Below are 14460 nucleotides of genomic sequence, written 5' to 3'. Positions count from 1 at the left end.
TTTTTTTTTGTGTGTATGCACAAAAAATTAAATTTTGCATGCAAAATTTTTTTTTCAAAAAAAGTTTATTTGAGTACAAAATTCAAAATGCGGTTGAAATAAAACCACAAAAAAAGTCTTCGGATAATTTCAAAAATATAGAAAATTTTGTGTTGTCGCCATTAAAAAATGCTAGTCATACTATTTCCATGTATGGAAATTGTATGATTAGCTTTTTTTTGACAAAAACGTAATCCTGGATACACTAATCTTGGATTTTTTTCCTTTTCTCTTGATAACTTTTTTCAAAAATGCTTAAAACTCATCTTCCTTTTGTATGTCATGTTTATGTATGCCTTGATTAATATCTAGTGAATTAAAAATTCAAATTTTAAAATTAAGCATCTTTGAAAATTTTTGCCAAAATTTAAAAGTTTGATACTTTCGTTATATCATTTGTGTGAGACAGAATTAGGAAATTTCAGGCAGTTTCCAATGCGAGAAGGTCAAACTTTTGGTTACTCTACGTTTTTTTTTTCAAAAAAAGTTTATTTGAGTACAAAATTCAAAATGCGGTTGAAATAAAACCACAAAAAAAGTCTTGGGGATAATTTCAAAAATACAGAAAATTTTTTGTTGTCTCTATCAAAAAAATGCTAGTCATACAGTTTCCAGGTATGGAAATAGTATGAGTAGCATTTTTTGACAGAACTTTTTTCTTTTTTATTTAGTAGGATGCACCAAATTTTATGCACAAACGAGAAAAAAAAGTTCTTCGAAAATTCGTGTGATTAGTTTTTTTTCATAGACATAGCTGAACTGTATGTTTAGCATTTTTGGTCTATGGAGGTCAACCCGGGAGTATAATATCTTAATGCTTTGACATTTGATTAGTGAAAAAAAACACAGCTGATGCATTTTTAAACCATCAAATGAACCAAAAAAATTCTTCGTTTCAAATAAGAGTGCGATGATAAAAAGCTCGATTTTAGAAATTTTTCAACTCAATGTAACTCGCTTTTTTTAAATGCATAAATTATACATAATTTGGCTTTATGTTTTCCGATTTCTTTCATGCAAAATTGTGTCTTTTTTATTTGGTGATACTTTTGCTGCATCGAATTGCAATTTTTAGCATAAAAAGCTGCGTTATTGGTGGCTAGTTTTTTGGCAGTTTAACTATCCGTGACTGAGTTGTTAGTGCGTGAGACGCAAATTTGCAATACAGATTCGAATTCGACACGTAGCCGAGTTTTTGCCAATTCGAGCCTTATTTCTACTTTTTGATAGTTCACTTGATGAAGCTACCTTTTAGCCGTGTTCTCGCAAGTGTTGCGACGCACAGATTTGCCTGTGTTAAAGTTTATTTTGATGAATTTATGGGAAAAATTTTCACTTCAAACTTAGTATTGCTCAGTCTATCAGTGGAAAAGCTCTCTCTTTCTTCCAGTCAACTTCCAAACGTTGTTATTTAGCGGAAAGCATTTATTCATAACACGATTCAAACCAAAACTTTAAACATGCCAAAGAAAAACTTGAGACCATTTGTTCTCTCCATACCATTTCTGTTTTTCAAAGCAGGTTTTTTGCTAATTTATTGATTCTGTTTAAGGATCTAGCCTTGAATTTTGAAAAAAAAATTAAATCCTAGAAATTTTTGCTTCGTTTTCAGTTCAAGTAAAAAGTGTAAAACCGTTTCGGGGTAACTAAGCCTCTGTCTCTCTCTTTCTCCCTCTCTCTCTCTCTCTTTCTCTCTCTGTCAAGAATTAGTTTTTAAAAAATTAGCGAACAGCTTAAGTTGAGCTGAGTTTTCGATATTTTCTTGGTTTTCTGTTTAAATCGACGTTCTAACCAATTTTTTTAAGCAAAGAAACAAAGATAATACCACCAACCCTCTTGTTCCTCAGACCGAACAATTACTGCAAAATCGTGTCAGTTGAAAAAAATTTTATGTCAAAAAGCTGAAATTTATTTGTTATTCTTTTGATGCTAAGCAATCAAAAACATACTGTGCTCTTCAGAAAGTTGAAAATCCTTAAATGATGGGAATTGAGATAAGAGAAGTAAATTTTCAGAACTATTTTTTGTATGAACTACTAACTTTTAGTTTATTCTTATTAGGAAGTTCATTCAGTCTTTATTAAAGAGATGGCATTAGTAAAAATTAAAACATTAGCAAAGATCAAATTTCATGGCAAACAATATGCTCCTCATAATTTTATATACTTTGTTTTTAGTAAAAGATGTGGTACTTAATTTCAATTATTGTATTGCTGATTAGACTTTAGCGCAATAAACTGTCATGTTTCCTCCAGAATCCAGCCAATTACTTTCCTTTTTTTCAATGGCTGCCCAAACTACGTGATGAATATTGCAAGCTTTATTTCCAGAAATTTTTCTCTCGAAGAATGAACATCCATTGTGATGGTTCAAAACACTTACCATTAGACTAAAATCATCTTTTGCTCCAATTGAAGATAAGGTTCGAAACGAAATTTGCAACTTGGGAACCCTCTGATCTACACACATAATTTTCATCACGCCAATTTGAAGTACTGTTCCCCCGAGCGAGAGAGGAACTGACCAAAATTTTTTGTAAAAAGATTGCAACGTCGTTATCAAATTTAGAAATCTGAATTGAACTACGGCGTTATCCTTCTCGACAGAAGGAACAAAAGCTTCTGTTTGAACGCCTTTTTCAGTACGTTCTTGAATTTTTACTTGTGGATATTCATAACTCGCTGAAAGAAATTTTTGAATTAGTTCAAGACTGCAATCTCCAGTACCGGCGGCGAATTTTTGAAGATCAGTAAGACTGCCCGAAAGCTCATTGGCAGTTTTTTGCACCGTTCGCACTTTGGTCTCCAACGTCCGGAAGTGAACAAGATCTTCGCTTAATGTTCTCAACTTTTTGTCTAGTTTCGAGACTAGTTCAGCACCTAAAAGCAGCACACCAAAGAACACTAAAACTTAAGAGCCGTCATCATTTTGAAACAAAAAAGTTGCTAATTATAAAAATTTGTTCGGTCAACTTTTGAATTTCAGTTTTGTAGTTAGGACCACAAAGTGAGAAGTGTTTTGTTTTAAGGTGTACTCACGTTTTCTTTCAGACGCCAATTGATCAATTTTTTCAATATTTTAAAAAATCATATCGGTTTCGAGAAAAACCAGTTTGAACACACTATTTAGAGAAAACTGAAGAGAAGAGTGAATAGTATTTAGGTTTTTTGTTGTTTAAAAAACTTTAAAGTCTTTTCACGTCAATGTGTTTTTATAATATACTATACTAAACATTCACTTTTACCTCGAATCGCGCACGAACAAATAATGACAAAAATTATCCCTTTTGTGTATTTTCTTCAAAAATATTTATAAACCGAATCGCTTGGACTTTTTGCACAGCAGCTGGTTCCTCTCGTTGAAAGTGTCAATATTTTGGAAACATTTAATGATTTTTGTATAAACTTTTTTGAACTTTGGTTTTGTTTACTGGGCACATAGATTTGGCCTCAATTTTTTCTTTCTCTAAAAATTGGCTTCAGAAAGCACAATTAAAATAAAACAACCACAATTTTCGAAAAATAATACTAAAAATAGTATTATTTTTCGAAAATTGTGGTTGTTTTATTTTAATTGTGCTTTCTGAAGCCAATTTTTAGAGAAAGAAAAAAATTGAGGCCAAATCTATTCCGAAGAGCGAGAATGAGAAAAAATTGAGTCTAAATTTTTCTGAAGATGGCTAAATTGAAACACTGTTTTACAGCCTACTGCTTTTTGCTAACAGAATCTTATGAAAATCAAATTGAAAATGAAAAACGAAACTTGTATTTTTCTAAATGACTCTCAGGAATTTTCAATTGAAGGGGAGGGATGATTAAAAACTTTTAATTGTACAGAGGGACAAAATGCGGTTCGGGAGCGGTTTAAAATAATGGCTTGTTCGTATAATGTGACCTTCACTGAATAAATAGTAGCAAAATAAATTAACTTTAAACTTTCTTTTCTCAGCGTTATTTGGTTGATAAAGGATGTGAATTCTTGATCAGTTGTGACAGCTATGAGGCAATTAACAATCTTATGAGAACGTTTTCCCAAATTGTTTCTCAAAAAATGCGTCAGATGTTTTTCCATTGAAAATTTAGTCTAAAATATAATTAAACGATTTGTTTGTCTCACTGCTGTCTACAAAAATTATTCTTTTCTCTCAACTTTGATCCATACAATTAGGACCGCATTCTTTTGATTTTGAACTTCCTTCGCACATACTATTAGGCCTATTTTTGATCATTTTTGTTTTATTTGGCTTAAATAAATAATGATTCATTGGTTCTGATTTGATTTTGTTTCATGTTGCCTCATATTTTTCTCAGCTTCTGAGATCCATACAAAAAGATCATTTTTCATTATGTTGGGTTGAATTGTGTCCTGTTTTTAAGTAATGACATAAAAAAGCACAAAAGCTATTCTCACCGGCTGCTCCAAAGTTTTTTTTCGCTGGAAGTTTGCTCAGCTTTTTCTCGACTTCTCTTCTCAAATATTTCTTAAAAGCAACAACTGAGTGCTTGTCGTGATTTGATTCTAGGCAATCATCGCAAGTCTCAATCTTGCAATCTTTACACCTAAAAGATACTAAGTTGTCACATAAGGAATGCGAGCAAACTGGAGGTGTAAATGACGTATGTTTCTGCAGGTTTTCCATCTTTTTCCGAAGCTCCATGATTTCTTTCTGATATGCGCTGATTTCTGACGAGTATTCTTCCAAATGTTCCCGTATGCCATATAAAGGTTTCAAATCTTCGACTGTCATCCGATAATTTTCATTGCAAATGGCACATTGTAATAAGCCATTCGATTTTTGCAGTGCTGTTAGACAGGTTTTCGAAGGACCGCAATAAGAATGTCCACAAGGTAATGCCCGAGGATCCGTCATTATTTCCGTGCAAATGGAGCAGCTTAGAGTATCGTTGTCAACCTGTTTTCTCGAGGTGCTTGCGCAAGCCATGCTTATGACTAGAACAGATAACGTGTCAAATTGTAATCAATAAAAAATATGTGACAACAAATTACTTTTACTTAGACAAATCAAGCTGAATACATTTTTTAAACTCTGAGAAATCCTTTACTTAATTTTTTGCAGGTACATTTTTTCAAAACTTTGAATTATAAAAACGCTCTATAGCTGAAACTTCTAGACAACAGGCAATATCTTGACAAACGAGTCGAAATTGACATTTTAGAGTAAGTTGTTTTACTGTTTTGGCCGCAATCGCTCGAAATTGATATAAATCACTTCTGCTGGGGATTCTGAAAATGTTATCCATTTCTTTTAAATTTTAGAAACACCATTTTAAAACAAAAGTATAACTAGAAATTTTTGGATAGGTTTGTTAGCCGCACGATTTTTTAAACCTTTCTCTCCACTTTTTTATTTGTTTGGATTTTCCAAGTAGAAACTTGTTGCAAAAAAATACTGTTTTTTATGGTCGACAAGTAGTAATTTTGAGGTAAAGAAATTCACTTAGAAATAATCCATGTTTGGCACTGGAGCACAAAAATGGCTAATTTAAAAGTAGTTTTGAAGAAATCAAGATATAACTCGGATAAAATCAAGATTAAAACAAACAAGACTGCTCGTATCAGGGCGAAGCCCTGAATTTTCCGACTACTGCCTTTTAAAGTTTATGGAGCAGTAATAACATAAAAAATTAAATGTAATAGAATAAAATGAAAAAAATATATATAAGAAATCATCCCCCGACACGCCATATAAAGAACAAAAGAATAGATTTCGCCCATTGTAACCAATCAGTTATGGCAAATAGCTTCTTTTAACCAATTTGGAACGATTTCTAAGACGGATTAACTCTCCGCTTACGCGTTAATAGCGCGAAATATATCGCGCGTTAATTGTCCCAAATTGGCCAAAATGGCAATGTTTGAACCCCCGTAACTTTACGAAAAATGATGACAGGTAAAATATCTTTTCAAATTTGAGCTCAGGACAACAATACCTTTCGAATGATATTTAAAAAAATTCTGTCAAAAATGTCTAGTTAAAAAGTCGAAATTTGTCTGAAGAAAAAAAACCCCAGTCGGAACAATAACAGGAATTTTCATTGATCCCACGCTGAAGGGATGTCATTAATTATAACCCCCCCCCCCCCGTTGCATCAGGGGGGCCAATTCGTTAGAAGGTACAAATTTACGTATATGCTTATCGTTACACGGTACCATTGGGGGGAAAAAGTTAACAAGATCCAACTGAACACACCTGTTTTGTCAGCAAAACGTTTCTTTTTTAAACTTGCTGCGTGCTGAATTACTGATCAATTTAAACAGGCTTTCGATGAAATTAAAAAAGATGTGCGTCTACAATTTGGTAGAGCTAGTAAATATTTGTTGACGGTTTATGGTTTGAGCTGTGCTACTTTGTATGTGTTATAACCAACAACCATTCTAATGGACTGAGCACAGGAGCAACTGTTTTACGCCATTTTAGCAATAACACCATCTTCTAGTCACAATGTTTGAATTAAATTGCATTTAATGGTTTGAAAGCTTTTACAGTTGGTATATATTCTTGCATCGTTTTAAGGCTCGCTTAAAAATAGTAAAGCGTACAACTTAAAAAATCTTTAATTGTCAGCCTTATTCTTTCATCCCTAGAAAAATAAAATTAAGTATCAAATTGTAAATGATCTAAGACGTTTTTTTTTACGTTCGGAAACGGAATCACTTCGATCGGAGAGTGTGCTTCGCAACCAGACTGGAGGTCGGAAGTACTTGAAGGTAGCCCAGCAGCAGCAGAGTTCCAGGGCACTCACTCTGGGTCAGGGGATGGGAGCACCTCAAATGAGCAGCAGCCGAAGTAGTCTGCAGAATCTCCACACTGTATCCAGAGCATCCAGTAATAAGTCATTAGACAATTTAAGCCTCACAGGGTAAATCTGCCATGTTGTCAGACTTTATGTCCAGCTAATTTATGTCCAGATCTTCCAGCAGACTTTCGGCGCGACGATGTAGTTTGGGTCTTGATCCGGATGCGGCCCGATTTTCAAAGTCTGTAGATAAGTCTGGGACCTCTACCCGGGGTGTTACCTATAACTGTGATTTTAGGAGTAGGGGAGATTTCTCACCCATATTCACAAAAAATGAAAAAAATCTATGAACTTGTTTTTTATTTCTTATTGCTAAGTCAACTCGTTTTCTTACTAGAGTGACAATTTGCTTAATTTTGGAGCATGCACTCGTCATAATAGTGTCTTTTAGTGGATTTATTAATTATCTTTTGAACACACCTTTGTAGAAAATATACATAGATAGAAGCTGAATTTAGCAGACCTTGAATTATTGGAAAAAACGGGTAATTTTAGAGGGCGGGGGTCACAAAAATATGGGGGAACTAATTATACTTGCGAGAGTAATTGTCTTGTGACGGAAACTAGACTCCCCCCATGAACAGTTCTTTTGCAGGAAATTGAACATGCTTCATTATTGAACCTTAACAACTCGCAAGCTTCTTTTCACTTTGTCTATAGGTAAAACTGTTGTCTTTGCACCCTATGGTCTCGCTCGGTTTTAATCACCGACCTGACCTTTTTTCAGTATTTATGAAACTGAAAATAATCTCCCGGGAAAAAGTTAATTGTCGGACTTTCGTTTGTCAGCTTATGCTTTTTCAGTCTAAATGTCACTTAACTGGTTCCTCTGAATTTTTAGTAATTTTCATTTACTTTCAAGTTTTGTACTCCTGTAATCTTTAAATTAACTAGCCTTATATTAGTGTATTTTTTTGTTTTTTATTTTTGCTTAAAATTTTTAGTCAGCTTGTCAATTTAATTTATGTCGTTTGAAGGAAAAAAATTGATCATTTTAATCAAAGGTAAATTAGGTCTTTAGTGGTTATAAGTTCAAAGTTTTTAAGCTAAATCGCCGAGGGTTTTGTTTTGACAACAATTTCTTGTGGCGTTTTTTTTTTGTTTGTAGCTCAATGGTGTCTAGTCATTTACATGGCTCAGTGGACGCTCGATAAACTCTTACAATTTATTCAATGCTGATTGCTGGATTTGTGTACTGGTTTTCTGAATTTGAAATTTTCCTTTTTTCCAACAAACTTTTTCAATTTTTTACTTATTTTTTTCCATCTCATTGTATTTTTGCTAGCTTGCAATGCTACGCTTGCCTTGTATCACAGATGATGCGAAGCTCTGCTTTACTTTAGTGTTTGAATTATGAAGTACAACCAAGAAAAAGTTAGTTTAAGCTGGCGGAAAACGTGTTGATCGTGCAATAGTGCTATTATAGCTCTGAAACTTGTGAGTGAGTTGGGCTCAATTTTGTGGTCAGACCCTTCCAAACAACAAAACCGCTTTCTGTACTAGCAAAACTGAGAATATGTTCCACCGGGAATTTTCCAGCGCTTTTATCAAGCTATGTTGCAGATGTAATGCAATCTATAGGTCGCATATGAGTGAATAAGGCATACTGCTATGTTGACAATTTTTTCTGTTCATCTCGTTGGTACTTTAATGGTAACGGTTAGTACATAAAACCATTTTTTGTTCAGCTAACTCTTAATCACTAAAAGACACTATTAACTTGATTCCCCCTCCCCCTATGAACAGTTCTTTTGTAATAAATTGAACTTGCTTTATTATTGAACCTTAACAACTTCCAAGCTTCTTTTCACTTTGTTTATAGGTAACGCGGTTGTTTTTGCACCCTAAGGTTTTGGTTTTAATCACCGGCCTGACATTTTTTCAGTGAACACTCGTTAGTAAATATGTAATAAATAAGTGACTTTTTGGTTTCGTCAAACAATTCCGTCATGGTTGTTTTTTTCTTGATACAAAACTTAATGATGATTTAGTTTATAGCTTTTTAAATTGTCCCAATACCTTGAATTTTGATGTCAGGAGGCCCTGATTCAAAATAAAATTGAATTAGTTTTGTCATTAAAAAGGGATGTATTTAAAAAAAGATGTAACGACCGTTCATTTTAAAAACATAGTCTTCTTTTTTATTAATTGTTTTTCATATACAATGACCTGAACGCTACGGATTTTTTTAATATCTTTAAAATTTTGGTTGAGTCGTTTTTTAAATCAACTCTCAGTTTTTTTCACTGAATTGATGACGTTTGATGAGTTTAGAAATTTTACTTTTTGTATTGGCTTCAATCTCTATTGCTGGGTGCTCAAAAACCTACAGAAGTAATTTTTTGTTTATTGAAAACTGGTAGCAAACTCGTTCTATCAAATTGTGTCCACAAATTTTGACTGAGCCATTCATTTTAATCAGCGTTCAGCTTTATTGACTGAAGTGCTGTCCATTTTAGACTATACTTTTTGTATTTGATTTAATCTCGGTAACTAATTAAGGAAGGTGCTACAAAATTGTGCTAATTTTGTGCTCATTGAAAAACTGGCATCACATCAGAATTTAAAATCGTCTCAAGTTCAGTGCTCGAAAGCGTTTGAGTCGCATCAGTTTGTAGAGAGACCATAAAACCGAACATCATTCAAACAAGAAGTCTCGTATCAAAGCAACATCTTGAACGTTCAGACTGCCCTAAAGGTCTATGGAGTAGAGCTCGTTTGTAAAAATTGATTCATTTTCTAAACAAAAATGGAAATATTTTACAGAATTTTTTTTCAAATGTTTGATGGAATCATTCATCTACGCGCTATTTTAATTTGAAATAGAATATATTCAAATAAGGTTATTTTAAAGCATATATTAGCGTGTTAGTTAGAACAGTTTGCATGCCCCAATTCATTTGGAACGATTTCTGAGCCGGATTGTACTACCGTTTTTGCGTTCATAGCACGAAATATATCGCGCATGAATTATCCCAAAATGACCAGTCTGGATATATTTTTTTCTCCCATAATTTTTTTTCACAAAAGTAGTTTTACACAAATTGCGAAGCAACGATAGCGTAGCATTGCAAGCACCAAATAGACAGTGAGATAAAAACAACTAGGTAAAAAATTGAAAAATTATGCTCGAAAATATCAAAAATTTCAAATTCAGAAAACAGTACAAAAATCCAGCAATCAGCATTGAATCAATTGTAAGAGTTTATCGAGCGTCCACTGAGCCATGTACATGAGTAGACACCATTGAGCTACAAACAAAAAGAATGCCACAAGAAATTGTTGTCAAAACAAAACCCTCAGCGATTTAGTTTAAAAACTTTGAACTTATAACCACTAAAGACCTAATTTACCTTTGATTAAAATTATCAATTTCGTTCCTTCAAACGACATAAATTAAATTGACAAGCTGACTAAAAATTTTAAGCAAAAATAAAAAACAAAAAAAAATAAACTAATATAAGGCTAGTTAATTTAAAGATTACAGGAGTAAGTAAGCAAAACTTGAAAGTAAATGAAAATTACTAAAATATCAGAGGAACCAGTTATGTGACATTTAGACTGAAAAAGCATAAGCTGACAAACGAAAGTCCGACAATTAACTTTTTCCCGGGAAATTTTTTTCAGTTTCATAAATACTGAAAAAAGTCAAGTCAAGCCGGTGATTAAAACCGAACGAGACCATAGGGTGCAAAGACAACAGTGTTACCTATAGACAAAGTGAAAAGACTCTTGCAAGTTGTTAAGGTTCAATAACGTAGCAAGTTCAATTTCTTTCAAAAAACTGTTCATGGGGGAGAAGTCTAGTTCCCGTCACAAGATACTTACTCTCACAAGTGTAATTAATATTAGTACCCCATGTTATTCGTGACTCCGCCCTCTAACCTTACCCTCTCAATTTTTACTCTCAATATGTTCCCAGTTTTTCATGAATTGCTAAAAGATAATATTGATAAGAAGTGAAATACTTTTTTTAGATTTTAGCTGAGTGCATCAATTGGTTTCAGACGCGTAAAAAATCCCTTCAAAAACATTTAGTCAAAAAGTCGAATTTGTCGAAAATATTAGTTTTACACAGATGCGAAACGACTCTGCGCATCAGTTCTGAAATAACGAAAGCGTAGCCTTCCAAGCTAGCAATTAGACAGTAAGATTCAATCCTAGAACAACAGACGAAAAACATATTCACTAGCTCAAACATGCTTTCAATTTTGCAAGCGTTCACTAAACCAACAACACTTGGCTACACGCCAGTTGATATGAAAAAAAAATATTGGGTGAGAAAATTGTGGTCATAAAAAATGTAGACCGATTAAAAAGTTCGAGCCTTAAGCTTGTATACTATCAACCGACCTGATTTATTCAAAACAAGAATGTATTTTTTTTATCCTTCAGCCGATGCAAAATAAATTAGTTCACTGAACTGACAAATCATGAGCCGAAAATGTTTAGGCCGAACAAATTTTCTAAGCAATAAAAAACAAAAACAAGAAACTATGCCTGTCAAGAATAGTAAATTCAAAAATCTACAGTAGTTAATCAAAAACACAGAGACTAAAATGAAATTTGCTTACAGCGCAAACAATTGTGATGTGGTAACTAAGCCGACAAAACATAAACCGACAAGTTATAGTCCGACTATTCATTTTTTTTGGGAAAAAATTGACTTCAGGCATTGAAATCCAGAGCATAGGCTATAAAAGAAAAGAAATTAGAAAAGAATTTTTGTCATTTGTTTTGTAGAATTATCAAAACAAAACTTGATGATTGCTTTTACTTTTTTCAAATAATTATGTTTCAGAGCCGGACTGATCAGAGGTTCGATTCGCAGAAAACTCATCGGGTGAGCTAATTGTGAATAACTTCGTTTTTTCTCTATTCCACGCTGCCAGTAAAGGAAATATGCACCAAAGAATGCAATGTTTTAATTACAAGTAAAACAAAAAAATCATAATTAATGCATAAAAGTTATAATGCGTACAATTAATTTTCCTATACATTATTGATAACAGTTCCAATAATATAATGAAGTTCCTTTATTTGGTTTTAGCAAACGGGATCCATCAGCTGAGAGCGGTAACAATATTATTTCATCAAATTTTTCGTCTCATTTTGATCTGAATTATTTTAAGTTTCTTTTTTAGCTGCCATGCGCTGGAAAGCATCACCCAGTACGATCCTTAATAATATGATTTATAACTTATTTATCTCTTATTGTAATTTGACCTCTTGATTGGTTTAGGGTTCTTTGCCAAACCCCCCAGAGAACGGCTGTTCAAGCGGTGGAGGGGACCTAAAGGTGTGCTTGGTTTGGGTTATCTTCATTCATATTTCTCACTTAAAGTTTTGCATGATGATAAAATAAACTCTATTCTGAACTAGTTTGAATAGATGGATCAAATTAACATTCTCCCAATCCCCCCTCGCCCAGATAGACCAAGCTAGGAATATCCGCCTCGATTTTAAACTTGAAGTGAAACTTGCTGAGCTCTGGGTAGGGGTGATTATGTTAAACTGGTTCAAATAGATTCATAAATTTACTTAATCTTAGACGGTTTTTTCTATCATTAAATGTTGTGGTGATTCAGCTATACGTTAAACTGCTGCTTTGCAAAACTTTCATCAAATTCCATTTACCCAAACTCCAATTGTCTTTCAAATCATCTAAAACACATAAATGTGTGCATTTCAAAACTCTTATAGTGATAATTTAATTCTACTTCAAACTCAAAATTAGTCTACGTTTCTGATCTAGGAGAGAATTTGGCGCGACTCTATTTACGAGGCAGATCCATAAACCTACAAGGACCAAATGAGTTCACAAAGGGGCGTCTAAATGCTGTGGGAGAGGCACCCGAGGAAACCTTAACAGTAGAGTGGGTGTTTGGATACAGAGGGAAGGACTGTCGGAACAATCTGCATGTTATGAGCACAGGAGAGATATGTTATTTCACAGGGGCTATAGTTGTGTTGCATAACACGTGTGAATTGACGCAAAGACACTATTTGGAACACACCGCTGAAATTAAGAGGTCAGTAACCGTTCAGAGTCAAGTTAATCACACTGAATTGTTCTAAACTACGTCATGATATGATCAGTAGCGTGGCGAGGGGGGAGGCTGTAGTCATAGTGGCTAGCGCAAGAATTTTTGGGGGCGGGGGAGCGTGGACGTTTGTTGTCGAAAATTTTTTGTCGACCTTTCAAGTCGACCAAGAATTTTCCAAGATGCTCAAATCACTGTTGTTCAAATAAAGACAAAAAACCGTCCTTGCCCCATCAGAAGAATTCTTGCTAATCTAGGTTGAGTCCAACTGTTGGTGTTTAGCTTGGCCCTTCACCCTGACAAAGTGACAGTTGCGAGTGGTCAGGGGATCGGAATTGCAGACACTCCCACTGGCAGCTTCCTGGTGAGTTCGAATTCCATTCAGCACTGGCAATCAACGAGGGAGAAACTATATAAAAGTCTCTAAGTGCAATTGGTCCGAAAACTGAAATAGAAATTTTCAATCAATTGTTTTTTTTTTCAAAAAAGCTTGAAAAGAAGGAATTGTAAGGATAATAAAAATTAATTAAGAAATTGTACGGATGCTCTTAAATTTTCTACATTGCGTTGAATTTTCCATTTTAGCCCCATGTGCGTGTATGGAACAGTATCAGACTGGAGACACTGAGTGTGATAGGAGAAGATTTGTTCAACAAAAGCATCAACAACATCACATTCTCCAAATTGGTACACAAAGTATTACATTATATTGAGAATGACATGCGAAAAGCAACACTTTTTCAAAAACCACAAACGGATGAACAACACAAAAAAAAGAAATTGGACTGCCAGAATTCGATTTCAATTCTATTGAAAGAAACGGTGCTTGAAACCCCAAAAATGAGATAGAAAATAGGATAAACGATACAATTAATTGTATAGTATTTGATGTATCACAATATTCTGTGTAGGACGGAGGAATCCATTTGTGTGCAATAGACGAGTCCATAGACCACATCATGACCATCTGGGACTGGAAGCAAGACCCAATCATTCCACTGGCACAGGAATCGGTGAGATAATCAATAAATGCAGGAGCAATTAAATAATAGACTGCCCCGCTTCGCCGTCGTTCTGTTGAGAAAAATCCTCCTGTTGGCTGGACTGATAAGGCTTTACTTTATTTGTTTCAACTAAGTTTTTTTGTCCCTGACCCACGCGTACCGAAAACACTAAAACTTTGATTAAGAAACTTAACTGTGATCGAAACCTTCTGTGCTACTTACCACAGCAATCGGCTATTCTTATGTTAATTTTTCAGATTTTAGAATCTCTGATTTTTATCGAATTCATTCAATTCATCCACACCTAAGTACTTACATACATACTCACATCGAAACATGCAAAGCAGCAACATACTTTTTTGGGTCGAGCAAAGTCGCGTAAAAACTTTTCGGTCGCGCATATTCGCAGCATACCCATTTTGATTCGAAATGGTCGCAACATACCTAATTTGAGTCGCAATGGTCGCAACATAAGTCCCTGACCTCGACCCCGGTAATGAGGAACTGAATACTAAATCACGCTGTAACATAGTGTCGTGCGAAGACATCACGGCT

At 34.2% G+C, this 14460-nt stretch overlaps 2 protein-coding genes across 2 annotated transcripts in view; one reads left to right on the top strand and one right to left on the bottom strand.

The window, feature by feature from the left end:
• Positions 1-2131: 2131 nt before the first annotated feature.
• On the bottom strand, positions 2132-6643 carry LOC134847641 (tripartite motif-containing protein 2-like). The gene is made up of 3 exons (XM_063864793.1): positions 6251-6643; positions 4450-4989; positions 2132-2918 (listed from the first exon to the last, which is right to left on the bottom strand). The coding sequence occupies exons 2-3, from the start codon at positions 4979-4981 to the stop codon at positions 2257-2259; spliced, it is 1194 nt and encodes a 397-aa protein (XP_063720863.1). The 5' UTR covers positions 4982-4989; positions 6251-6643; the 3' UTR covers positions 2132-2256.
• Positions 6644-6666: 23 nt separating this feature from the next.
• The window catches only part of LOC134847639 (77 kDa echinoderm microtubule-associated protein-like), a 49835-nt gene continuing 42041 nt past the window's right edge, over positions 6667-14460 (top strand). Inside the window, exons 1-9 of the mRNA XM_063864792.1 lie at positions 6667-6920; positions 11659-11700; positions 11908-11933; positions 12002-12028; positions 12100-12156; positions 12613-12889; positions 13184-13265; positions 13487-13588; positions 13813-13914. Coding sequence (XP_063720862.1) covers positions 6817-6920; positions 11659-11700; positions 11908-11933; positions 12002-12028; positions 12100-12156; positions 12613-12889; positions 13184-13265; positions 13487-13588; positions 13813-13914 — 819 coding nt within the window. The 5' untranslated portion in view covers positions 6667-6816. The remainder of the gene's footprint in view (positions 6921-11658; positions 11701-11907; positions 11934-12001; positions 12029-12099; positions 12157-12612; positions 12890-13183; positions 13266-13486; positions 13589-13812; positions 13915-14460) is intronic.

This window comes from Symsagittifera roscoffensis, chromosome 6 (genome assembly GCF_963678635.1).
Source record: "Symsagittifera roscoffensis chromosome 6, txSymRosc1.1, whole genome shotgun sequence".
NCBI lineage: Eukaryota > Metazoa > Xenacoelomorpha > Acoela > Convolutidae > Symsagittifera > Symsagittifera roscoffensis.
The sequence above is the reverse complement of the archived record's forward strand: the minus strand, read 5'-3'. Positions and strand labels throughout refer to the sequence as shown.

Coding starts and splice junctions, on each gene's coding strand:
- LOC134847641 (XM_063864793.1), bottom strand. CDS start 4,981: ATGGCTTGCGCAAGCACCTCGAGAAAACAGGTTGACAACGATACTCTA. Junction 2,919..4,449: donor AAAAAACTTTGGAGCAGCCG/GTGAGAATAGCT, acceptor TGCTGCTTTTAG/GTGCTGAACTAGTCTCGAAA.